This window comes from Diceros bicornis, chromosome 12 (genome assembly GCF_020826845.1).
Source record: "Diceros bicornis minor isolate mBicDic1 chromosome 12, mDicBic1.mat.cur, whole genome shotgun sequence".
Taxonomy (NCBI): domain Eukaryota; kingdom Metazoa; phylum Chordata; class Mammalia; order Perissodactyla; family Rhinocerotidae; genus Diceros; species Diceros bicornis.
The window spans coordinates 20107054-20134046 of NC_080751.1; the positions used below are offsets into that span (position 1 = coordinate 20107054).

General features: G+C 38.1%; 1 protein-coding gene across 3 annotated transcripts; it reads left to right on the forward strand.

Annotated features, from left to right (window-relative positions):
• The first annotated feature begins 255 nt into the window (after positions 1-255).
• Positions 256-26655, forward strand: C1D (C1D nuclear receptor corepressor). Of its 3 annotated transcripts, none has more exons than XM_058551068.1 (5): positions 256-334; positions 21560-21706; positions 22455-22521; positions 22836-22891; positions 25766-26655. In XM_058551068.1, exons 2-5 carry the CDS (start codon positions 21569-21571, stop codon positions 25928-25930), a joined length of 426 nt encoding a protein of 141 aa, XP_058407051.1. In that variant the 5' UTR covers positions 256-334; positions 21560-21568; the 3' UTR covers positions 25931-26655. The 3 variants fall into 3 exon arrangements, with proteins under 3 accessions (XP_058407051.1, XP_058407052.1, XP_058407053.1); XM_058551069.1 differs by lacking the exon at positions 256-334 and adding an exon at positions 7307-7549; XM_058551070.1 differs by lacking the exon at positions 256-334 and adding an exon at positions 12015-12049.
• The last annotated feature ends 338 nt before the right edge of the window (positions 26656-26993 follow it).

A 26993-nucleotide genomic window follows, 5' to 3' on the forward strand; every position in this document is an offset into this window, starting at 1 on the left:
AATCCTGTCTTTATTCCGTTTTTGTAGTGTAAATCATTTAGGACAATAAGGCACAGTGAGGTGAACATAAGTGCTATAGTCTGAACGTGTTTCCCCCAAAATTCATATGCTAAAATCCTAATTCTCAGGCTGATGGTATTAGGAGCTGGGACCTTTGGGAGGTGATTAGGTCACAAGGGTGGAGCCCTCATGATGACGCTAGTGCCCTTATAAAAGAGGCCTGAGAGAGTTCCCTTCTGCCTTCCTGAGTGAGGATACAAGAAGTCAGCAACCAGAAGAGGCCCTCACCTGACCATCCTGGCACCCTGATCTCGGACTTACAGCCTCCAGAGTTGTAAGAAATAGTTGTCTGTTGCTTATAAGCCACACCCAGTTTGTGGTATTTTGTTATAGCAGCCTGAAGGGGCAAAGACAATGAGGGGAAAAATATAAATTTGTTAACAAATGAAACAAAATAAAAACAGAGAGAAAGACAAAGAAATAGGAAAAGAGGAAGTGGCTTATTTATTGAGGTTATTTAGAAAAATAGTTGAGATGGTGTTGGCATCAATTGTTCATCCTCTAAAAACTCCTACTCTTTGTTTCAAAACAGAAATTCTCACCATCTGGGCATTCTTCTTCAACGTGTCATGCTATATTAATAACCTCCCTTGAACTAAGACTAATTTGCTGCTAAATTCTCATTCTCTGGAACTTTGCTGATTCTTACAGGAGGAGTCAAATCAGGTGGAGTTAGATTGCAGATTGTCTTCTGAAGAAGCAAGTCAGGGCCCCACGTGGGACTGGGCATATATGCAGGGATTTCCATCATCAGTTCCTGCCTGTCTGAGTAAAGCTTGCTCTCCATCAGTCTCTCTCCTGCAAGGCTGGAAGATGGAGTGGGGTGCGGTGGGGGTGAGTGGTCAACTAACCTTCACTTGCTTATTTACTCCTAATATCCAGCCAGAGAAGGGAGGAGAGAGAGTGATTCAGTCACTTTTGATTAATAAATGAGATAATGAATGAGAACATGCTTCCAACTGGTGATTTGGACCAGTTCAGAGTTATCTTTTTTTGCTTTTTTTTTTTTTTTTTTGCTGAGAAAGACTAGCCCTGAGCTACCATCTGTTGCCAATCTTCCTCTATTTTATATATGGGTGAACGCCACAGCATGGCTGATGGGTGGTATAGGTCTGTGCCTGGGATCCTAATCCACAAACCCCTGCCGCCGAAGAGGAGCATGCCAAACTTAACCACTGCACCATGGGGCTGGCCCCCCAGAGTTATCTTTTAATTCACGATATATTTAGAAACAAAACTTGCTATTGGAATTCTTCATATTAGTATGACATGTGATTTCTTTTCAAAATTGGGGGAGGGAATGGGGTGACAAGGGGCAATATTCTGCAAAGTAATATTTCATATACATAGATTGTATCCTGTGGTAATTTTTTCATCCCAGGTCCTCAAGGTCACAAACAAGACCAGAAGTCTTGTATGCAAACCACCTATAGAGCTAAACAACTGTATGTCCAAGAAGGTTCTCTCTTCTCTGACACCCCCACTCCTCATGCTTTTTTTTTTGTATTTCAAATTTATAAACAAGTAGCAAGAATAATACAATGAACTCCTCATACCCTTCCACTAGATTCACTGCTTATCAACCAAACACTTTGCCACATTTGATATCTTTCTCCATATATAATTACTATTATTATTACTACTATTAATATTTTTTCTGAAATATTTGAGTGTAAATTGCAGACAACATTGCCCTTTACCCCTAATCTAAATACTTCAGCATGCATCTCCCAGGAGCAAGAACACTTTCTAACATAACCACAGTACAATTGCCAAATTCAGAAAATTTAACATTGATTTAATACTATTATTCAATATGCAATCTATATACAATTTCACCAATTGCCCCAATAATATTTTTTATAGAGTTTTTTTCCATCGATTTGGGATCCAATCCAGGATCACACATTGCGTTTACTGTCATGTTTCTTTAATGCCCCCATCTAGGACAGTTTTTTTTTTTTTGAATGTCTCTTAATTTGGGTGTGTCTGATATTTCCTGAGGATCAGATTCAGGTGATATATTTTTGGCAGGAATAATGCATTAAGCGATGGTGTAGTCTTTCTTACTGCATCACAAAAGGAGGCACATGAGGTCAGTTCATCCCATTAGTGGTGCTAACATAGAATATTTGATTCTATGTCTACAGATTTAGCCATTGTAAAATTACCATTTTTACCTTTGTAATTCAAAAATAATCTGTGATGAGATGATTTAAGGTGGTATAAATGTCCTGTTCTCCATCAAACTTTCACCCAATTGTTTTAGCTGATGAATACTGATGAATCTCACCTGAGTCAATTTTACTATGATGGCTGTGTCGGGGGAAGAGGGGGAATCTCCCTCTGCCCTTTCCCTTAAGGTTCTTATGGCTGGCCAAATAATTAACAAGACAGGTTAGCAGGAGAAAATAATACCAAGTTTAATAACATATATACATGGGAGAAAGCAGGGACACTGCGTTTCTCAACACAATAGCAGAAATTCTCATCTTAAATACCATGTCCAACCAAAGCAAGGAGGATGTTGGGGGTGGGGGTGTCAGTTACAGGAGATTATCACTAAAGCACTGTAAACAAGAGTAAGGTTTATTATGCAGTTTTAAGGCCTCACCTTCCACATTGATAAGTCTCTAGAAATGAGGTCATCCCCCCTCTTCCCAATACAGAGAGGGAGATACCTTTACAAATGGAGACTTCCCTTGTAAATGATTGTCTGGTAACTCCTCGCAGGGCCATCCAGAGCATGTGGCCAGAGAGACAGAACTTCCGATAAGATGGGCTTGTTGGTGCCTTTTGTATTGTAACCTCTATCCTACATTATCTTTATAGCAGTCATGATAATAACTCCTTCCTGAAACAGATCTTTTGTTTTAAATTCTTTAGGCAGTTTGGGAGGGGAAACTCAAATATTCTTCCTGAGTTCTCTGAGTCCTTATTGTCTTCAGCTCGAAATAATCCACATACCAGAGTGGTGCTTCCTGGGGTAGCTTGCCCTGAGCACCATCAGCTGTAAAATGGTGATTTTCTTATGTTATCATTCAGCAGAGAGAAAAAAATTCTAATATTTTACTCTGATATTCACTGGGAGCCCGATTTTGTTATACATAGCTTGAACACTAAGATTTAAGAAACTTCCTAAATTCAACACCAAAATTTTCTTTTTTTTATCAACATCAGAATTTTCTAATTTCCTCTTTTTTAAGCAATAATATTGCATAGTGATAATTACTGTTACTAATAATTAATGTTTATTAAATGCTTACTCTGTGCAAGGCACTGTGGTAAGCACTTACGGTGACTCATCTGGTCCTCACAGTACCTAAGAAATAGGTATTATTATTGTCTCTATTTTCCAAATGAGAAAAGTGAGGATCAGAGAGGTTAAATAACTTGCCTACGGTTACACAGCTAGTTTGCTCTGAAGAGCTGCTGTTGCATCGCTCACCATCATTTGTACTATACAGTAATCAAATGGGAAGGAGCTGATCTGCACTGGGAATGTGATCAGTGCATTTATCTTCCATTTCCAAGGCCAGCTATGTGGTTACATATCGACTTTTTTCATTGCAGCCAAGGGCTGGAGTATTCACTAGCACCATGAGGGGAATTCAGCCTTCTGTTGTGAAAGGGAGTAACAAAAACCATGAGGTAGCATAATGCAGTGGTTTTCAAATGCTATTGGCAGGCATTTTTTTCCTGTGACCTGAGGTTTCAGATAACTTTTCTTTTTTTTTGCCCCCAGTTTTATTGAGATATGATTGACATATAACATGGTATTAGTGTAAGGTGTACAATGTAACGATTCGATATATGTATATATTGCCAAGTGGTTTTAGTTAACATCAGTTTTAGTACACTAAATTTAGCTAACATCCATCACTTCACAGCTATAATTTTTTTTCTTGTGATAAGAACTTTTTTTTTTTTTTTTTGGCTGAGGAAGATTCACCCTAAGCTAACATCTGTGCCAATCTTCCTCTATTTTGTATGTGGGTCACTGCCACAGCATGGCTGACGAGTGGTGTAGGTCCATGCCCGGGATCTGAACCCATGAACCCGGGCTGCTGAAGTGGAACGTGCTGAACTTAACAACTGTGCCATGGGGCCAGCCCCAATAAGAACTTTTAAGATCTACTCTCTTAGCAACTTTCAAATATATAATACAGTATTGTTACTATAGTCACCATGCTGTACATTACATCCCTGGAACATATAACTGGAAGTTTGTGCCTTTTGATCACCCTCGCCCATTTTGCCCACCCCCTAGCCCCCCGCCTCTGGTAATCATCAATCTGTTCTCTGTATCTATGAGTTTGTTTTTCTCAGATTCCACTGGATAACTTCTCTTTCTCCATTGTCCTTAGGAGGCTGAGCAATACTCAAGCATGAACCAGGAAGGTTTAAATGTTGAAATCAGGGATTATTGGAGATAAAAGCGTGGTGAAGGAAAAGAATGGGAGAGTAAAGTGGAGTAAAGGGAAGGAAAAAGAAGAGGCAGAGGTATTCCCAGTGCTAAAATTTAAATGTAAGCTTCACAGGGGAAGGGACTTTTTTCACTGCTCTACCTATAACATGTAGATAGAGTCTGGCACGTAACAAGGACTCAGTAAATATCTGTTGAACAAATCATGGGATTGTGGTGCTGCTGTGGTGTGGATGGTTCAGTGTATGGCAGCTGAGGAGGTGCGCTCCTTAGATCTCCCTTTAAAAAATTTACCATTCAGTTGTAGAAGTGCAGTTAGCTGACAGCCTCCAGCTAGTAGTAACTTTAGGCTCTGCCTCAGCTTTTAAGTTGAAGCCACAATCTTGCCAATGACCAAGCATAGAGGGGGTACTAGTGCTTGGCTGTTTCTGCCCATTGTGGTCTACTCTATGGGGCACTCTTTGCTCCAGAGCTCACTGTTGTGTTGGCTGAGACCCTGTCACATCTCCATCACGGTCTGAGGCTTTCTGCCCAATCCTGCTTCCTCCCTCTTTAGCTTTCAGAGACATGCCCTCATTCCAAACATCTTGTACTCCTAACTCCATTTGTGTTTGCTTCCTGAGGACCCAAATGACACAAAGCTGTGACAATTTGCCTTGAAGCCTTGTTATCACCTTGCTGCAGGACAAAGGTCAGGTTCTGAGTTACTCTGGGTGATGTTTCAGTCTTGCCAGGTCTCAACAGTCTTTGTGGTAAGGTTATCCACCCAACTCTCGAGGGCAGTGCTACTCAAAGTATGGTCTGTGGACTGGTGCCAGTCCATTAACTATTTGTTATTACCTGTACAACAACAAGATGAGTGCAGAAATTGAGAATAATCATTTAGCAACTTTTATGGCGGTTCAGCATTGCTGCAACAACTGAGATCAGTGAAGTGGTTTTCTTGAGTTGGGTGTAGATTAATTTGGATGTTGTTGAACTCACGTGGTGAATCCCATGTTGTGTGAATTGTCTACTAGTCATGTGCAGTATGACCACATTGCAACTTGTGATATTTTAAGTTTAGTTTGGTAATTGTGACTCAAACAATGTATAAAATCTGGAATACATTTCTTTCATCAAAAGATAATTTTTAAAATAGCTTTAAAGGAGAAATTGTTGCAACTGGCAACTGATGGATTAAAGATGAAATTTGAAAATGTCATCATTTGTTTCATTTTAGATGAAAGTTAAAAATGAATATTCTTAGCTTGCTGAAATTGCTTTTTTTAACACTTTTTTTTAAGATTGGCCCTGGGCTAACATCTGTTGTCAATCTTTTTTTTTAATCCCCAAAGCCCCAGTACATAGTTGTATATTCTAGTTGTAGGTCATTCTAGTTCTTCTATGTGAGCTGCAGCCACAGCATGGCTACTGACAGATGAGTAGTGTGGTCCCGCACTGCCAGGGAACCAGGCTGGGCCGCAGTGTAGAGTGCGCTGAACTTTAACCACTAGGCCATCAGGGCTGGCTCCCGAAATTGCTTTGAAAACTCTTCTTCCATTCCCATCAACTTATCTCTGTGAGACTGGTTTCTCTGAGTGTAAAAACAAAACAGAGGAACAGTTTAGATACACACTACCCTCATCCAGAACCGTTGTCTTTAATCCCACAAGATCAGGATAACAAATCAGAAGAAAGGTCATTTGCCACTTAAAAAATGTTAGAAACTGACACACATGGTGTTTGTTCAAAGTGCTTTTATGGGAATTTGATATATGCAATCATTATTTCATGCATAACTTTTTGTTAAATTATGATTGTGGAATAAAAAGTTAGAAATGTAAAAATGATGCTCTTAGTCACACTACACTTCCAATGAACATATGTAATACCAGCTCAAGACAAGGTTGATGTATGGGAAGCCATATTGTACAAAAGAAACCCTATTGTAACTTTGAATGACCTCTGACTAACGAACCCAGCTGGATGTGCACCCTCCAGGAGATCTAACTGCTCTGCAGATTTTATGACCCCTGCTTGTGCATGTACCTCCCAGCTTCGACAAGATTAGTTCTTTTGAGTTCCTTAGGAATGTGATGACCTCTGAACAGGGAGTCTATGCTGATAGCCATCATCAATGAAAACTGAAAGATCTGATGCGGCAACTCCCAGTCTGTAACACCAGAGGGTCAACATTCCTAACCCCCTCCCCAATAACCCACCCGCCTATATAGCTGCTGTAAGACTTTGTGCCCCCTTAAGATGGTTCTTTCAGACATTAGTTGGCCATCTTCCCTCTTTCTAGCAAGCTGTAATAAAAAGTACTTTGTCGCCTACCGCCTTGCCTCTTGACTATTGGCACATCTTGCAGCGGGCAGTGGATCCCATCTTGGGCTGTAACATATGTACAGTTGTTGTAATTCTTTTTTCTCTTACATTGTTCCGATTATATTTATTGAAATGAAAATTATGTTTATTGAAACTAATAATTAAAAATCTAGGCTTTTATCTTTTTTCATTTTTCAAGTAATTTTTTCACTGTATTTTACAAAACTACCTCTTAAACATATGTTTAAGAGATGTATTTTACAAAACTCTCTCTTAAACTAAAACATTTTTACTGTATTTTACAAAACTCTCTCTTAGCGATAGATTGGAAAAATAAAGAATCCTCCTTCGCCACGGGTCACTTGGGAAGCTGCTCTAGGAGGCTCATTTTGAGGCGGAGAAAGGGGTGTAGGAAGAACCAGGGCCTGGAAAGAGCTACAGGGCAAGTAAAAACCGGAACAAAGCTTTAGCAACTGACATCTTTTTCCGGTTAACTACGCTCAACTCGTATTCCGGGTGGGTGCTGGCCGAATATAAATCTAGAAAAAGATATCCACACTCCTTCCACGGTATTGGCCTATAGCACTTCAGAATACCGCCTTTGACAGCGGAGGGGGGTCAAGGCACGAGGGGACCGGGAGAGCCCGTGAGGTCATCACAGAGCGCCGTTGGCGCCGCGGGCAGAGCCGGTGCGACACTGACGTCACCGCCGTCCGACTGCTTCTCGGGAGACAGGAGTGGAAGGCCGGCGAGGTATTATTCAAAGCTGGGGTTTGAGTTTTCTCGTGGTTCCGCATATATCCGCTTCTCCTGTCGTGGGATCCCCCTTTTATCCCCCCTCCCCGCAGACTGTCAGGAGCGGGGTCGGGCTGCGTCGCCTCCGCGAATTCGGTCCCTCACACCCGGGCGCTGGGGGCGGCCTTGTTGCGGGACCCCCACTTCCGCGCGTCCCATGGCCGCTCGCCGGCTTTGGCTTACCCTGGCCCCTTACCTCTCTCTAGGTCCGGCCTCTCGCTTTTTCTTCACTTCTTAGCTCCGCCTCTCAAATATTGGAAGGCGGAGAAAGTAAGACACATGACTTCACTTAATTTTCATCTGCCTTCAAACCTTGTTTAGGGAGGAAGGTAAAGTAGAGGAGTGACTTGCTTATGTCGTCCACGTTTATCTTTCACGTACGTGATCACACACGGCCTGCCGCTGCAGTGTTAGCCCACCTGAGATGGCAGGCTGATTTCGACCTTCAGTTGAAATCTGCAGTGAGTCATCTCAAGAAAGTAGTTTTTCTTTGTGGCCCAGGAAAGTTCATTGTGACTGCAACTTGTGTTTGAAAATATCTTTGGCTCCCTGTTCGTTGGCTGCAATTCAGTTTTGGCTTGGTAAAGATGTATCTGTCCCGATGAGATGTCTGCTACCCATTTATTAACCTTTTTGGATTGTCTGACAGTAGACTGAACGGAGACGTAACCATATGTTGACAGTGAGTCCGAAAATAACCAGATAACCCCTGTTTAAATTCAGAGAACTGTTTGTGATTTTTGGAAATGATAGAACTCATTGTTTTATTGAAATATAAAATAATGACAAATTGTGAACAATGGTTTTTCAAAATAAAATTCTCAGAGTCAAAAGATGTTATAGCTGTCTTAAGATAGCTATGTTGTATGTATCACAGTTCAGAGGTGGTATAATTTTTTCATATTTGCTTTTAATTTTTCAAATGGCTCTTCCTATGTGTTATCTCAGCTACTGTTTCCAAGCAGTTGACCCTTCAAATATGGCTCTATAAATAGTCCACATTGGATTAGGGTATTTGATCCTTTTCATTTTAGTAAAATAATAACTAACATTACTAGCTAATATATTGAGTGCTAACTGAGGCATGCACTGTTCTAGTAGCTTTGCCTATATTATTTATTTAACCTGCACAATAGCCCTGTATATTGTTACAATTATTTTAGAAATGAGAAAATTGTAATAAGTAAATTCCATGGTTTTGGAAGGTAATGTTGCTGCCTCATATCTATAATTTTGAAAACATTTTGAATTAAACAATAGAAGTAAATTCATTGTACTCTGGTGTAATTATTCTTCTCAGTCTTGAATAACCTCTTTGTAATTTATATCTTTTTTTGTTATTAGACATTGGGATAAATTTGTTGTTAGAGGTTAACATCTTTAAAGGGAAGAAGTCTATCTTTTCTCAGGATTTTACTGTAAGTCTGAGGGAGAATTATAGGCGACACTAACATGGACTGTCTGCCAAAGACAGCAATATTTATTGAGAGATTGTTGTGTGTACATTTCACTATTATTTTCTAAGATAATGCAGTGCAAAAAAGTCTTTACAGTAAGAGAATTCTGGTGCAATATCTGCAGATGTCTCTCTAGTTCCAAAAAAATTATACATTGGATTTATTCTCTGATATTTAGTTCATAATTGTGTAACTGTACTTGGCATAGGGATGGAAACAGCCCCAGAATGTACATTATCATATATGTTTCTTTTGGATCCATGTGGCATCTTCCTATTATCTGTAAGTCCAATCTCCAATCTGATATTAAGATTCTCCAAAATTTGGTTCCAGTTTACTTTCATTGGTTTTATTCAGTTAACAAATAGTTACTAAGTACCCAATATGTACAAGACATTGTGTTAGTCGTGTGGAGATACACATTTCATGCAACATGAATCCTGCCTTGAAGGAATAGCCTAGTGGGTGAATAAGCAATGGAAAGTTCTGAGCAGAGGAGTGACATGATCTGATTTAGATTTCTAACAGGATTACTCTGGCTGCTGTGTTAAGAATACCATCATGCTCTGCTTAATGGTGGGGATAGTTCTGAGAGACGTGTTGTTAGGCAATTTTATCAGCGTGCAAACTTCGTAGAGTGTACTTAGACAAGCCTAGATGATATAGCCTACTACACACCTAGGCTGTATGGTACTAATCTTAGGGGACCACCATGGTATATGTAGTCCGTCATTGACTGAAACTTCATTATGTAGCGCATGGCTATAGATTGTTGGAGAGTGGGATAGGTGAAAGCCAGGAGACTAATTAGGAAGGGGTGATAATTCAGATGAGATGATACTGGTTTAAAAGGGTAGAAAGAGGTGAATGTAGTGAGTAGCAGTTCAATTTTGGATATATTTTGTCAGCAAAGCCAGTAGATTTTTGTTTATGGATTGAATGTGGGTTGTGAGAGTAAGATAATTGTCAAGGTTTTGGGCTTGAGAAGAATGGAATTGCCATGAACTGAGAAGTGGAAAACTGGGAGGAGGAGGTTTGTGGGGGAGGATTAGGAGTTCAGTTATGACCTGTTAAGTTTGAGATATCTGTTAGTCATCCAGGTGGAGATGTTGAGTAGGCAGTTGAGTCTACCAAGTCTAGAGTTCAAGGGGAAAGTCACTGCTGGAAAAGAACGTTTGGGAGTTGTCAGTAAACAGATGTCAGTTTAAAATTGTGAAATCACAATTTAAAATTGTGAAACTGAGCCAGTCACCAGAGGAGTAAATGTGAACAGTAAAGAGCAGCAGTACAAGATCTAAGTCCTTAGTCATAGCAGTTGTAGGTTTGGGGAGAGGAGGAAGAACCAGCAGATGAGAGTGAACAGCCGGCAAGGGACAAGGACAATTTTGAGAGTCTAGTGTTTGTGCAATTCAGAGTGGAGTAGTGTGCCCAATTTTGTCAATGCATAGCTGATGGATCAAGTAAAATGAGGATGGACACCTTTGGATTTATCAAGATCCACGAGAAGGATTATTATTGACAGATAGATGATAACTACGTCTGGAGAACCTTGGGAGCAAAGAGGAAGAAGAGACTACCTTTGTTTGGGAGACGTGGAAGCCTTTATAGAGGAGGGGGCGTTTGATGTGGGTTTTAAAGGATTGATAGGTTTCACCAGGCCCAGAATATAGGAAAGGGGTGCAGGGTGAGGGTATTCCAAACTGAGGAAAAAGCCTTACTTCTCTCCCTTCAAGGCCGTACCTCCCAGTCAGCTGTTATGAAGATGCTTTCGTACGTCCTTTCCTGCGTCCACTAGCCTTGTTCTGGGTAACCATTCTTGCTCCAGGCATGCTGAACACTGCTAAAGAAATTCACGAAAGGCACAAATTAATGCTTCCCAGCCTCAACTAGGTCCTCTCTCAGTTACCTGACAGTTCCCTTATTTATCCCTGACTCTTCACAGCATATACTCCACAATGCTGTGTAAACGAATAATATTTACTGAGGATTTATTACATGCTGGGCATTAAGGATTCATTTATTTAATAGATATTTATTTAGTATATATGACATGCTCTCCTGATAGTTAGAATATAATAGTGAGCCAAGACTTGCCTGCACCAGGCTTACAGTCTAGTGCGGATGGTGCACATTAATCAAATAATCACAGAAATAAAAAATTGCAAGAATGATATGGAGAAATACATGGTGCTATGAGACCATGTAACTACCGGACAAGGCAATCCAAGGGAAGAGGGAATGCTTCCTTGAGAAAGCATTCTTGATATGGGAGCTGAGTAAAAGCAGGCAAAAAACAATGGTGGGACGAAGTCCTCACAGCAACTCTAGGAGGAGTTTCTAAGGAGAGAAGAGAGGCCAGAGAGGCTTTTGTACCGTGAGAATAGGGAGCGAATGGCCTCTTGGTGGCTAGAAAATTTAGATGTAGGGGAGGGAATCCCTTCATATGGTTCTTTGAATATAATAGAGCTCAAGAATATAGGTTTTTTTTTTTTTAATATTTATTTATTTATTTTTCCCCCAAAGCCCCAGTAGATAGTTGTATGTCACAGTTGCACATCCTTCTAGTTGCTGTATGTGGGACGTGGCCTCAGCATGGCCGGAGAAGTGGTGCGTTGGTGTGCGCCCGGGATCCGAACCCCGGGCCGCCAGCAGCGGAGCACGCACTTAACCGCTAAGCCACCGGGCCAGCCCAAGAATATAGGTTTGATTGTAGCTGCTAGGTGAGGAGAAAAGACATTTTATCTGACATATTTGGAGTCAAAAGACAAAACTAAAACAGTGTAGTAACGAGTTTGATGTCCTTTATTCAAGGGAAAACAGTCCATGGACTGGGGGAGTCCAGGGCCTCACAAGCAGTGGAGCGCTCTTCCCGACGGATTTTGTACAAGAGCCAGTTGAGTATTAGAAGAGACACAGGGCTGACTGGCCAGGAGACACAGTGACTGGCCAGGAGATCCGGGACTTCCTTGTAAGGCTTGCAGGGCCTGTTTTCTAGGGTAAGGTAAGCTAGCTAAGCGGAGTTGGAGGTTTGTGATTGGTGTACTTTAGGTTTCTTTGACAGTGAGTCTTCCCAAAAGTGCGGGCTGACTTAGATTTTGATTTGTGACTAGCGTGGGCCCACCGAGGTGGCCTCCATTTTGTGGGTCCTGATACTATGTGTATTACCTTATCATTGGGAATAAAGTAAATTTCAAAATTTCGGATAGTTGAAAATTTACTTATGATCATATATTATTGTAATATGTTACACATATTATTGTTTAAAAAGCATAATTTCCAGACTGTAACATAAAATGTGCTTCCTTACCTTCCTGCTTTTCGTTTCCCAGAAGTAAACCACAGTTAACAGCTTCTCTTGTATCCTTTAAGAAGACTTATATGCGTAGACAAGTATGCCTCCACATGCGTATCTTTTTTCTTAAAAACAAATGGAATGTGTTACATATGCTGCTGTTCAAGTTTTGTTCGCTTAATATATCTTAGGAATATAAGCTCTATTCATACTTTTTCACTGCTGCAGAGTATTTTATTGAATGAGTATATCATAATTTATTTAACCAGTGCTTCTTAACGGGCATGTAGGTTGTTCCCTGCTTTAAGGTTTCAGTGTTTTAAAGTGTTGCAGGGGATGTCCTTGAATATTACCTTGTGTGAAAATATACATTTTGAGAAGTAAAATTGCTGGGTCAAAGGATTTGTACATATACAATTTTGAAGCATAGTGCCAAATTGTCTCACAGAAATGCTCAGTTTACACTCCAATTAATAGTGAATAAGAGGCTGTTTCTCCTCACCTTTGCCCATATTAGGTACTATCAATCTTTTTAATTTTTGCTTGTTTGACAGATGAAAAATGGCATCTTGTTTTGGCGATTTATGTTTCTTTAATTATGAGTAAGATTGAGTAGCTTTCTTTATACTTATTGGTCATCTGGATTCCTTTATTTGTGAACTGCTGATTTTCTTTGTTCATTTTTCTTCTGGATTGTAGGTATTTTTTTTTGTTGTTGTTAAGTTGATTCGTAGAGGTTCCTTTTATCTGTCTTTATGTTGCCAATATTTTCCCCTAATTTTTCATTTGACTTGAGACTTGGCTTGTTGGTTTGTTTATTTATTTATTTACTTATTTTCACATGCATACATTTTTATAAGTGCCAGGTAAAGATATAAGGCATCAGGATTTTTTTTTTTAAAAGGAAATTTATGACATTCTTGAAATAATTAGACTCTGGAATGTTAGCCTTCGTTGGAAACGTTAGTAATAAAAACCTCATTTGAGGCCACAGGCTCTGTCTTGTTTTTGTAAGCTTTGTTCAGCAACTATCACGGATCTGGTGAGCACTCACTAACTTACCTTCCCCTCACCTGCAATTATATTTGGCATTGAAATGAGATGTAATAGAGTTGCCTAAGTTTTCTCGACTATACTTTCTATTTAGGTACTCCTCCAATTTGTGAACTGAGTTGTATTGTAAAAGTTAATTTGTGAGTTAGCTAATTTCGCTATAGAAATAATGTACAAAGGTTATTATTTTTGCCCTCTAAGTGTAATTAATCCACGAAGGCTAGCTTTTTTTAATATGCAAATTCAAGAGATCATGTAATTTTACCCCTGTGTACTTCAGTATGCATCCTTAAATGATAGGGACATTTTCTGATATAACTATAATGCCATTTTCATAGCTGGCAAAATTATTAATAATTTCTCACTGTCATCTAATACTCAATCCATGTTCAGATTTCCTTTTCTCAAAAATATCTTTTTACACTTGGTTTATTTAAGTCAAGACCCAAACAAGGTCTACACATTCTGTTTGGTTTCAGATCGACCCTTGATCTTTTCTTCCTCTACCTCTGCTCCCTTTTCTTTATTTTTCCTTCATGCTCTTTACTTGTTACAGAAACCGGTCACTTGTCCTGTAGAGTATTTCTCATTCTAGATTTGTCTCTTTGCTTTCTGGTGGTATTAACTTGTTTCTCTGTCCTCCATATTTCCTGTAAAATGGAGGTTAGCTCTAAAGGCTCAATTGGATTCAGATTCAACTTTTTTGGGGAGTTGGAAATGCTATGCAGATGGTGCTGTGTACATCACAGTGCTTCACATCAAGAGGTTCATACTGTGCTTTTGTTCTACTCTACTGACATGAAGATCCATCCGTGGGCTCTGGTAGTGACCATTGCACTCCTCCATTGTGAACTTTCCCATCATCCTTTTATCTGTTGGTGATCATTGTGTGAATCGATAATTTCACGAGGGGTTGCAAAATCGTGATTTTTTTTTAAAGTTGTCATTTCTTCTACATATGTTATCTGGAATTTGAAGTCTAGTTGTATTACTTGGGAACCTGACAATCAAGAATAACAAGACTGCTGTGGGAAAATGCTGTCAGAACAACTTTTGATGCCAGGAATATACCTTTCATTGCTATAGTTCTGGAGGCTTAAAGGAGTACAGTGGTCTTTTTGATGTGTCAGCTTGGCTGGGCTGCAGCCCCCACATATTCAGTCAAACAGCAATCTAGGTGTTGCTGCAAAGATATTTGTAGATGAGATTAAAATCCACAATCAGTTGACTTTAAATTAGGGAGATTATTCTAGATAATCTGGGTGGGCTTGATTCAATCAGTTGAAAGGCTTTAGAGGTAGAGCTGAGACTTCTCTGACAGAAAAGAAATTCCACTTCTCGATAGCAATTTCAGCTTTTAGTTAAGAGTTCCAGCATGCCCTTCTGTGACAGCCTGTCCAGCATATTTCGGAATTACTTAACTAGCCCCTACAATTGCATAATGCAGTTTCTTGCAATAAATCTCTTCATATATATCTCCTACTGGTTGTGCTGCACTGGTTGAGCGCTGGCTGGTACCAGGAGCCACTCCCCTGACTCTCCTCTTCTCTAAAAAAACGGGGTGAGGAGTGGTGGTAAGGGTCAGAGGACCTACTTTGTTTAGGGTGACTGTATAGTTTATTGCTCATACTGGGACTGCTGAGAGAGAAATGGGGAGCTGAGCAGATGGCAAGTTGGAACAAAAGGTATAAACTGGGACTGTCCTGGGCAAATTGAGACATATAGTCATTCTGTGTGTCAACCACTGGCGATAGAATGTCAGTATGACACAGCCCCCTCAAGGACCTTGTAGTCAAAGGGAAGTCAAGTAAATCAACAGATGTTACCAGATAGTGTTTTAAGTGACATGACAGTTTGCAGTTTTGTTTATCTAGACAGAATGGGAGGGTGGCACTCAGAGATGTCTTCGTTGGCTGAAGTGAAACCTGATCTTACCTCCAAAAATAAGTGGGGTTTGAGCAAAGTGAATCGGGAAGGGCGATTCCTGTATAGAGAACTACACTGGTGAAAGGTTAGAGTGAACGACATGGCACATTTGGAAATCTGCCATCATGGCTACAGCAATAGGATTGGAAGAGGGGAGTGAGGAAAGATGAGGTTAGTCAGACAAGCAAGGGCCCACATGCTATGGAGTTGGAATTTATCTTCAGGGTGGTAGGGAACTATTGCAGGATTTAATCAAGGGTGTACCATAACCAGACTATGTTTATAGAAAAATCATGTTTTGTAGCATCCTAAAGTTGAGAGTGGAGAAAAATTGACAGTAGGAAGAGGCTCTTGAAATAATGTAGTCAGTGAGAATGGAGGAAAGCTTGTGGTGTAAGGAGATCAAAGGAAGCCGTTTTGACAGGACGGATTGGATTTAGGGCCTGAGGAAGGAGTGAGGGGTGACTCCCAGGTTCCTGGCTGGACTGACCTCCCTGAGGTAGAGGATGGAGAAGAGGAGGAAGGGAGATGACTTCAGTTCTGTGTGATGCCGTGTACCCCTCCTTTTCTCCTCTCGGTGCTGTGGCTCTGTAACCAGTGAGAGGAGGGAAGGAGTGGCAGTAACATCCTGTAGGGATTACTGGGCAGAGTTTCCCCTCTGCCCCTTAGTCTCAGCCAGACCTTACTGGGGGCCGAAGAGAAGCAAATTTTCTGAGGCCCTCTTCCGCTTTCTCCACCTCTGCAGCTGGTGCTTTAGAAGGAGTAGGTGGAAGGGTGAGAAGTACCTGCAGAACCTGTGGGGGCAGTGAGGATAGGGGCAGGTGAGTTCTTTCCTTCTGTCTGTTCTTTGGACATTTTACCCTCTACAACCTTGGGCAGGTTATTGAACCTCACTGTGACTCAGTTTCTTGTTTGCATGGAGTAGATGAGTTAATGAGTGTGGAGTGCTTAGAACAGTGCCAGGCTCATAGGCAGTGGTGTTCACATGTTTGCTACTACTGCTGATACCGTCCATTCACTGCTTCCTCCTGGGATCCGAGGAGCAAAGGGAACAGAGGGAAGTTTCTGTAGCTCCCCCCTTGCAGCTTTTCCTGTGGAAGGAATAAATATTCAGGAACTGTCTCTATAAAATGTTAGAGGAAGTCATTTGAATTGGGGGGAGTTTCTGACAAGAGAAGAACCTTTATTTTTTAGTCTGCCTTGCCTTTATTTTTTAGTTAGGAAAAAGGCAAGTGGTTCAGTTCAGATTTAATGAGGGTAATTATTCTTACTGCCTTGCTTTCAGTATTCACCCTAACCCATTTTAACAATAAATAACTACTTGTTTATTGGGGCTTAGGGACCGGGAATTTTTGCAGAAAAAATCCTCATCGTGATTCTGGAGAGGGAAAATATTTTCTAATAGAAAAATTGGATGAAAAAATTCACATTGAAATAAAGGCCTTTTTGTGTTTTTTATACTTGCACTATTTGTTAAAAGCCAAAATACTTTCTTAAAATGTGCCTTTATTTAAAGATTGTTTATTTTTTATTACAATTTAATACATGCTTTTTGAAATAACAAAATTTAAACAATGAAGAATGAAGAATTAAGAAAATGAGTCTGCTTTGATCCTATTCCCTAAATCCTGCCCCTTCTCAGAGAGAATGTCTAGTTTTTGTATGTTTCCTTCCAGACCTTTTTCTACATGTCTACATATGCAGGTTTTTTAGAACAAATAGCGTATATTAGACACATTATGTGTTATATACAACATTCTATGGCTTTTTTCATCACTTCTCGTTATGTGTTACTACATAAAGATTTACTTCTTTATTTTTAATATTCTCTTGGATGTACTCTAATTCATTTAATTATTTCCCTGTTGACGAATATTTAGATTATTTCCAGTATTTTGTTATAGGTTATTTATTCAACAAATGTTTATTGACTACCAGACAGTGCTAGTGAATGAAACACAAAAATTCCTGCTCTCAGGTAGTTACCTCTTTTTGGAGGTGGACAGACAATAAATGAATAACATAAATGTCAGATGCTAGTGAGGACTGTAAGGTAGAGAAGGAGATAGGCAATGCCCAGAGTAAGGGCAGGGGTGTGCATTTGCAATAGGGTGGTCAGGAAGGATTTACCAGTAGGTGACATTTGAGTAGAGAGCTGGCTGAAGGTGAAATAATGAGCTCTGAGGCTGCTAGTTGGGGCAGCAGACGGGGAGGAGAGCATTCTAGGAAGGGGAGAAGTAGAAAGGCCCTGAGGTAGGGGCATGCCTGATGTGATGGAGGAACAGCAATGAGGCCGTTGTGGCTGGAATGGTATGAGCAAGGAGTAGAGTGGGAGGAGCTGAGGTCACAGAAGGCGGAGTGAGTCCGAGTGATTGTGTTGGGATTTTAGGCTATTGTAAGTACTTTGCCTTTACTCTGAGTGAGGAGGCAAGCCTTTGGAAGTTTCTGAGCAGAGGTGTGATATGATCTGACTTAGGTTTGGAATGATCACTCTGCTTTCTTGGTAATAAACTATTGGGCTGGAAACAGGGAGGCCATTTAGAAGGCTACTGCAACAATCCAGGCAAGACACAATGATGACTTGGACTGGTTTGGACTAGGGTGGTAGAAGTAGAGGTGGTAGGATGCAGTTAGATTCTAAATATGTTTTAAAGATAAGGTGCTAGAGAAGAGTCAAGTACCACTCTGAAATTTTAGTACTGAAATATTGGAAAGTTGGAGTTGGCATGAAATAAGATAGGGAAGACTGCAGTAGGCAAGATTAGGAATTTGGCTTTGGGCACTTTACCTTTGAGAATCTGTTAACATCCAACCAGAGGTATTGAGTAAGCAGTTGGAAGTGTACGTTTGGAGTTCAGTGGGGAGGTCAGGGCTGGGGATACAAACCTGAGAGTCGTCAGTTTATTAATGCAACTTAAAGCCCACAGCTCACCTAGAGAGTAAATTAGAGAAGAAAAGAGAATCAAGGACAGCCCTTGGGCACTTCAAGGTTAAGAGGCTGAGGATATGAGAAGGATGCAGCAAAGGAGACCAAGAAAGCAGCCAGGGAGGTAGGAGGGAAACCAAGAAAATGTGATGCCCTGGGAATCAAAGGAGGGAGTCAGTGATGTCAACTGACAAGATCTGAGAATTGACCATTGAATTTAACGGTGTGGCTGTCTGGGTGACCTCGATAAGAGCAATTTTGAGTGAGAAGTGGGGGGCCTGATTGTGGTAGATTCAAGAAAAAATGGAAGGAGAGAAATTGGGACTCTTAGTATAAGCAACTCTTCTGAGGAGGTTGTTCTAAAAGGGAGATAGAAAATGGGGCTTTAGCTGGAGAGGGATATGAAATCAAGATGTTTGTTTCTTGTCTGAGATGGAGAAATAAAATATTTTAAGCTTATGGGTACTGATCCAGCAGAGGGAAAAATTGGTGCAAGAGAAAATGGGGAAAATTCAGAGAAGAGTTTGAGTCTATTCTAACAAATTTATATGCATATATACGAGGATTTCTGTAGGCTGGATTCTTAAGAGGATTTCCTGAGTCAAAGGGTATGTGCGTTTAAAAATTCTGTACCAATTTATGTTCCACCTTCAGTGTATATCCTTGCTAACACTGAACTTTGCTAATCTTTAAGATTATTGCCAATCTAATGGGTGATATTTTCATTATTTTAATTTTTTTGTTGCTTTGTAGGAACTCCTTATATAATCTACTTAGTCCTTCGTTATATCTTGGCAAATATTTTCTCCCAGGCAGTTTCTTGCCTTTTAACTTTGCTTAATGGTATACTTTTACCATATAGGTGTTTTTTCAGTTTTTATTTAGTTAAGTGTTTCAGCCATTTCCTTTTATAGCATTTGGGTTTTATTTGGATTATGTAAATATATTATGTAATTTTTTAATATGCTCGTACATTTACCTTTTTAATTCATCCGGAGTTTATTTTTGTGTATGTTATGAAATAGCTATCTAAGTTTTTGATCTTTTTCTATGTTTTTAAACAGTTAAATACCATAGAATTAACTGTTTCTTGAAGGTTTGGGAGAAATTACCTATCATATCTTCTAGGCTTGGAGCCTTTTGGGAGATCTTTGACTACTAAAAATTTTTTTTTCCCTGTGGTTAATGATCTATTTGGTTTGTGTAATTTCTTTTTAGGTTAGTTTTGGTAATTGATTTTTTTCTCAGCACCTCATTTTTTTAATCTAGATTTTCAAATTTATTGGTTGAAAATTCTACATAAAGAGAAGAAATACTGTCTTCTCTATATTTGCAGCATATCCCTTGTACTTATGCCGTTATCTGGGCAGCGGATGCTGGAGCCAGCCTTGCACAGATCTAGAGATTGGTTTCGCTGTTTTTAGCCCTCATGGCCCAGCTCTTAGTGCCCTTCATTTCGGGGTTATTCCTAGGTTCTCTTTCTCTTTTGTTTGTAAGGGATTGCAGACTTCTTGACTCTCTTTCCTATCAGTCTGATCCCATTTTCTCTTTAGCTTACAAAAATTTCTACTGTTGAGGTCTCCTGATGGGTGTGTGCCCCTCTTGGTTTCCAGCATTACTGTGAACTTATTTTTGTATTTCTTCTGTCATTTTGGAGAAATTTTGATAGGGATGAGAGGCAAATATGTATTTTCAGTTAGCATTTTGAAATAGAAAGTCACAATTCTTTCCTGTGTGGTTTTCTTTTATCATAGTCCTTTGTTTAATTACTGGTTGCACAGTAGTTGGATAGTAACTTTACAGTGCAAATAGTGATAGTCAGATGGGCCTCACTTTTTTTTTCTTTAAATGAAACCAGATGTCTCAGTGGAATATACTCATTGAGTAGAAATGTTGATATATTATGACTAAATATTCAAGTAGTACTTTTTAAACTTAAATGACATAGTCATAACGTTTAGAACTATAAGAGACTTTACAGATCGTTAGACCAACTGCCTTATTTCATGGATGAGGTATTTGAGGCCTAGAGAGATTCAGTGATTTATCTAGGGTGACAAAGTCAGTGATCAAGCAAGAAGGAAAGCCCAAGTCTCTTAACTTCAATTCTGCTATGCTGTTTGCTATTTTGCACGTTGTTGCTGTTCTTTATTTTTATTTTTTTTATTATTTTTTTTTTTTGTGAGGAAGATCAGCCTGAGCTAACATCCATGGCAATCTTTCTCTTTTTGCTGAGGAAGACTGGCCCTGGGCTAACATCTGTGCCATCTTCCTCCACTTTATATGGGACGCCACCACAGCATGGCCTGACAAGCAGTGAGTCGGTGCGTGCCTGGGATCCGAACCTGGGCTGCCAGCAGCGGAGCATGTGCACTTAACCGCTACGCCACAGGGCCGGCCCATGCTATTCTTTAGCTGTGTAATGAAAGAGGTATTTTCAGCTAATAAAAAAGAGTTTTTTTAAATGTAAAGATGGTACATATGGCTTGGAATTGCTTCTGAAATTTGGTCTTAGATACCATATTAAATACATTGATGTGGATTTTGCTTTTTCTCACATAGACATTAAATATTATGATATAAATGTGAATTTTAAAAGAATGGGCTGTCAAGGTATGCTCTAGCCTAAATGAAAACCATATAGTTTATTTCTCCCAAGTTTCCTCTTTTCTGCTTATAGACTTTGTGTGATTTATGGACTCTGAGTTTCTTATGAATATTTTAAAGAAGCTTAAGGAATATATATATATAAATATAGGCTTGAAAAATGATTTTGGTGATAAATAATCATAAGATATTTCTGACCTAGGATTTTAATTTTTCAGTTTAATATACTATGTTGCTAGATCAACACCTAAATTTAGAAGGACTAACTATATGTTTTTCAAAAAAAAAAGAGGTTTGCTTACCATTTTTTTCAGTAAGCATTAGGCAATATACTTATCACACTTTCTTTGCTTTGCTTGGTCTTTAATTTCAACAGAAAGTTTTGTAAATGTAGGATTTTGATAATTGATATTCCATGTTTGATAGTCATGTCTTTAGTCTTGAAAGGTGTTGAGGGTTTGATACGTGTAGCGTTAGTGGGTTTGGGTGAGTTCTCTTCCCCCTTGGCTCCAAGCAACTTAAGAAGAGGGGAAGTTTGGATGTAGTTGTTCTAGAATTATATTCTAAGAAGATTTGTTTAATTTTCTTCAGGATTTAACTCTTTTAGCACTTTTGGAATAAATGATATGACCTGTTGACTTTTTTTATAGCCTAAAGAGCAATCTCTGTCTCCAATATGAATTCTAAGAATTTATTTTTTTTTCCAGTTGGCCATAATGGCAGGTGAAGAAATTAATGAAGACTATCCAGTAGAAATTCATGAGTATTTATCAACATTTGAGAATTCCATTGGTGCTGTGGATGAGATGCTGAAGACTATGATGTCTGTTTCTAGAAATGAGTTGTTGCAGAAGGTATTTTAAAAATGTGATTTCTAAAACAGAGTACTGTGTTATGAAACATGCAGAAGAAGAAATAGATTAATGATATATGCCCCTTTCTCCCTTTATGTCAATTTTGTAAGTGTTTGGGTATTATTAGGGGAACAAAACAAAACAAAACTCCAATCTTAGGAAATACCTCCTAACTATATTTTTATTTTGACTTGGTTTTGGAAAAAAGGAGCACTCATAGCATTCTTTTTGACAGACTCTATCTTTGACCTTTTAAGTATTACAATGATGTTATCAGGGTTTCTGGAAACCCTATAGGACAAAAAGAGTAAATTGACTTTGACAGTCTAAAACAAATCTCATTATGTTTCTTCTATCTTTGGTATTGCCTAAGCATTTTAGCCTGCTTCTTATACATAAATGCATCATGTACCAGGTTTATATGGATAAATTACTTTTGACATACAAAGCCCAGATCGTAACTCCTGAATTAAAATAATTCAAAAGAATTTTTCTTGGATTATAGACATTCCTTGTCTAACTAAAGATGGTACCCTGAAGTGAATATTTGTGGGCAAAAATCACTGGTTAACGAAACTTCTTCTTTTTGCAAATTGTTTCCAGAGCATTTGGTTATTGGATTATAGGAAGTGAAAAAAACATTTCTTTGATACATTGTGCTTGGTGAGAGTATAAAATACCATGTGATGGTGCTCAAAGTTTGTGTGTATTTCTTTATATTCTCTCTCTGTCTTTTTTTTTTTAATAGTTGGACCCACTTGAACAAGCGAAAGTGGATTTAGTTTCTGCTTACACATTAAATTCAATGTTTTGGGGTATGTATATTACTTTGGAGTTAATTAGAAAGCAAATTATGTATTGTGTCAAAGGTGATTTATTTTTTAAATTGTTGCAATTTATATACAGTTATTCTTTATGGCAATTTTAATAGTCAGATATTTATTTCTTTTAAATCAGCATACCAGATGCCCATGAGCCACACATAAATTTAATATTACATAGAAGTTGAATAATTTAAGATTTAATTAATTATTTGTGTGACTTTTCTTTTTTGTGAGTAGAGTTTCTTTAATTAATGCTCTTAATTAATATATACACCATTTAATTCCATGAAATCTTTCTTTTATAGTTTATTTGGCAACTCAGGGAGTTAATCCTAAGGAACATCCAGTAAAGCAGGAATTGGTAAGATTGCAGCGGGTTTCTTTTTATTTTACGTGTCTGTCTGTTATAGAATGCCTGAAGTTAAAGTCATAGTACCTTTCTCACACTAATTGTGGAGAACAAAATTATTTAGAGTTGAAATTATGAAAGTGAGCCAGATTTCATCATGTCTTTTGTTTTTCTTTTTCTTACTTGTGTCAGAGAATTGGTGTTCCATATATTATATAAATCTCTGGATGGGACAATGTTATGATTCTAGTAATTATTTATAACTTCCATATTATTTTTCCTATAAATTCTTGAAATCCTGTTCATCTCTACAACTGCCTTTTTTTTTTTGTTTAAACTCTTACACAATTCTTAAAAGTATATTCTAGTTGATTTACTAGCAAAGACGGGAAAGTTTCTCCCCCACCTTTTCAATTCTTCCATTAATTCATTTTCTCAGCAGTAAAGAATCTAGTTCAGCAACAAAGCTAAAAGCTTTTTTGGCACCAGTTGTATGTGTACTGTCCAGTAATTCTGCATTAGTGACATATTTACAACCTGTAATAAATCTTCTAGGTTTGTCTTTGTATTCCATTTAGATGTATAAGTACAGTATATAAGGTCTGGTATCTTGGAGTTTTTGCTGACTTCAAAAATTAAATCATTCAATTTAAAAGAAAAAAATTAGAAATCAAACTTATGGTTACCTTCTTGACTTGGCTTTATGAATAAGAATATTAATAAATTTATTCTTTGTGTTTATAAAATATAAAGTAAATATATGTGAAATACACTTGACACTGTATTATTGTTCTCAAGTCTTATGGTGGTTGATACGTATGTTATTTACAACTTAGTAAAGTACTTGGTCATTTATTTAAAAAAAAATGGGTAAACCAGATCTGTTGTCTTTATTTTTTTAACTTGTGGACCAAGACATTTTCTTCTTTTAAAGTTCTTGAGGGAAAAATAAATTTATTTTTAAGTACAGAAATTGTGAAAAAGACTTAAAGCAAAAATATAAAGCAATATGATACACAGATCTTGATTTGACCAGTGATAACTGGCTTTAAATCCTAAGAAGTATGCATTGTGTCATCTGTTTTCAACTTTCTAATAATGAACTTTACATTCATAAAATTCCTCTTTTTTTCTTTAACACAAAGTTATTTGGAGTATTTTAATACTTGATTCTGTCGTTGGAAGAGGATAAAATCATCTGTCTTCTTTCTCCCTCAGAACCCACTTTATAGAGCAGTACATTCATATTCTGGACAAGGGTTGGCAAATAAATAACATAAACCTATTCCCCTTTTCTTTATTTTTTTCTTTTTTGCTGAGGAACATTTGCCCTGAGCTAACATCTGTGCCAGTCTTGCTCTATTTGTATGTGGGTTGCTACCACAGCGTGGCTGATGAGTGGTGTAGGCCCGCGCTCGGGATCTGAACCTGCTAACCGGGGCTGCCAAAGCAGAGCACGCCGACTTAACCACTAGGCTGCAGGGCTGGCCTCCTATTCCGGTTTTCTGACCTTGTGTCAGACATTGCTTATTGATCACGGAGTTAGTGTGTGAGAGGAAACCTATTTGCCATATATGTCATGAATGAGGAAAGGCATTGAAAATAGTCAGTTTATTCATTCAACAAATATTTGACTGCCTACTGGGAGCCAGGCATTATTTCCAGGTGAGATGATTCCTCAGTGAATAAAGCTGATAAATATCCCTGTCTTTGTGGTGGAAGCCAGATTATCCAGTGGAGGGAGACAAACATTATTATAAAACAAACAAACAAATAATAAATATATATGAATATATAGTATGTTAGAAAGTTACATGCTATGGGAAAAAAGAAGAAGGGGAAGGGGGATTGGAGCACTTGGGTAGGATTCCCATTTTAAATGGTTAAGGCAGGGCCTGTTAACCAGGTTAACATAGAGCCGACTGGAAGGAAGAGAGGGAGTGGCTGGGTGGGTATTCGAGGGGAGGTCATTCAGGCAGGGCTGGATGGGAGTGTATAGAGAGGACTTTGGCTTTTACTCTAAGAGAAATAAATAGGTAGCTATGAGAGGGTTTTGAACAGAGTTTTCACTCTTACTGTTAACGTCTAAGGTTCTGCATTTTTCTGTGTATGTTTATGTAACTATTTTGATTATTTTATTGAAACTTGCTTTTAAGCAGTGATCAATCATTTGCTCTCCTGTTTTACGGCCCTCATCACCTTTATTTCTCCAATTGATGTATAGAATAGCCCTTTATTCTGATTAATGGTCTCAGAAGATTCCAAGTGGTGTGACAGCCTATTAGTTTCTCACCTTGTAAAGTCTGATTAGAACTGTATATTTCATTAGAAAGTATCATGTGCTTATCAATCAAAACTATGAAATTGAATGAAAGATCTTGTGTTTTCATTCTGCTTATTTTAATTGGGACACTAAAGGTAACATAAAAAAATAGTTAACTACTGCCTCTTCCGTTTCCTGTTTAGAAAAATTTCAAGGGTTTGGTTTGTATGTTGCAAGTATATGAGAGCCCTGTTTTAGATTATAGACTTCAGATACATAAGAGTTAATATGTGAATTTAGGTTAATGCTACATTAAAAAATGTATAACCACATATAAACAATTCAGTGTTTCTCTCTGTAGTGATGTCTTAGTCTAGTTCTTCCTCTTTTGAAACACTCAGAATGCTTCTGCAATGACTTTTTAATGTCTGAACTCCCCCAGACTGTGAACTCCGGGAGAGCAGGGAGCGTGTTTACCCTGTTCACTTGCACTTACCAGCACCACTTAATAGGCAGTAAATACATATCTGTTGAGTTTAACTGAGGTGTAGTGTCGTAAAACTCAGTGGTAGGGAACAGCTTAGTAAATCTATTGCCTTTCTTCTTCTTTTTTTATCTTTCAGGAAAGAATCAGAGTGTACATGAACAGAGTCAAGGAAATAACAGACAAGAAAAAGGCTGGCAAGCTGGACAGAGGCGCAGCTTCAAGATTTGTAAAAAATGCCCTCTGGGAACCAAAACCTAAAAATGCATCCAAAGTTGCCAATAAAGGAAAAAGTAAAAATTAACTTTTTGGTTTTGATGTATGTATATTCAAAAAGTACATCATTTTTATTGTTTATCACAAAATGATGATTATGTGGCAATGCAGGGTTTAAATGTATTCTGTATTGAATTCATATATAAAGTTTACATTTTAAATTTCTAATGATAAATACTTTTTTTCCTCCAGAAAGATTGTTATCTTTATTGATTATCCTGTGATTACTGTGAGGTTTTTAACATTGTGGTATATTTTATATTTATAGTTTACCATCTCTCTTCACAAGACTCTTATTTCCTTGTATAGGTCAGTCTTTCAAGTACCATTTTATAAGCAACTATGAAATTTAAGTTAAATGTTCTTTGTAAACATTTGTCTATCTTGAATAAATGACTTTATGAAGTATGCTATCTGAAAGCTGAAATTATAAATACATCAGTTTTCACTATATAATATTAAGAAAGAATGAAATGACTTAAATGTCCATTTTTTTCTGTGCAGTTCATCATGTTTTCATGATTTTGGGAATTATTGCTTTTTTTGATATTTGAAGTGTGAAATTAAAACTTTCAGGTTATACTTTAATTCTTGGCACTTTTCTTCTATGTCCCATTTAAAGTAAAATATATTCTCAATTAACTTTAGATGGGAAATGGGGTTGTGTATTGATGGGAGGTTGTATATTCATGGCTGAATTTCAGCATAATGGCTATACCCTATCAATAAAGGCTATAAATGTTGTGTAGCTTACCTGTTTATTTTTCTCTTTTGAGTAAATTTGCCCTTGAAATTAAGAAGATATGTTTTAGAAATCACAAGGAATAGAGAAATTCTTGAGTTTCTCTTCCTGATGCATAGTGCCCACAGTTCTCTTGGTCTCACTTTTTCATATTTTTTGATACACGTTTTTGTGACTATAGCAAGTATATACAAGTGTTTTGGAACAACTTTCTATGTTATATAATGTCCCTTAAGCAGAGGAGAAATCCAAAGGAGATTACATTGTATTTATATTCTGATTTATTTTTCTGGAATAAAATTACAGAGAATTCTACATATTAAAATTTTTTTTTTTTTTATGTCTAAGC

What these genes read in the sequence shown, in the direction of transcription:
- C1D (XM_058551068.1), top strand. Translation starts at nt 21,569, where the DNA reads ATGGCAGGTGAAGAAATTAATGAAGACTATCCAGTAGAAATTCATGAG. An exon ending in GAAATGAGTTGTTGCAGAAG is followed by an intron (nt 21,707 to 22,454) that starts GTATTTTAAAAA and finishes TTTTTTTAATAG; the next exon opens with TTGGACCCACTTGAACAAGC. An exon ending in ATCCAGTAAAGCAGGAATTG is followed by an intron (nt 22,892 to 25,765) that starts GTAAGATTGCAG and finishes TTTATCTTTCAG; the next exon opens with GAAAGAATCAGAGTGTACAT.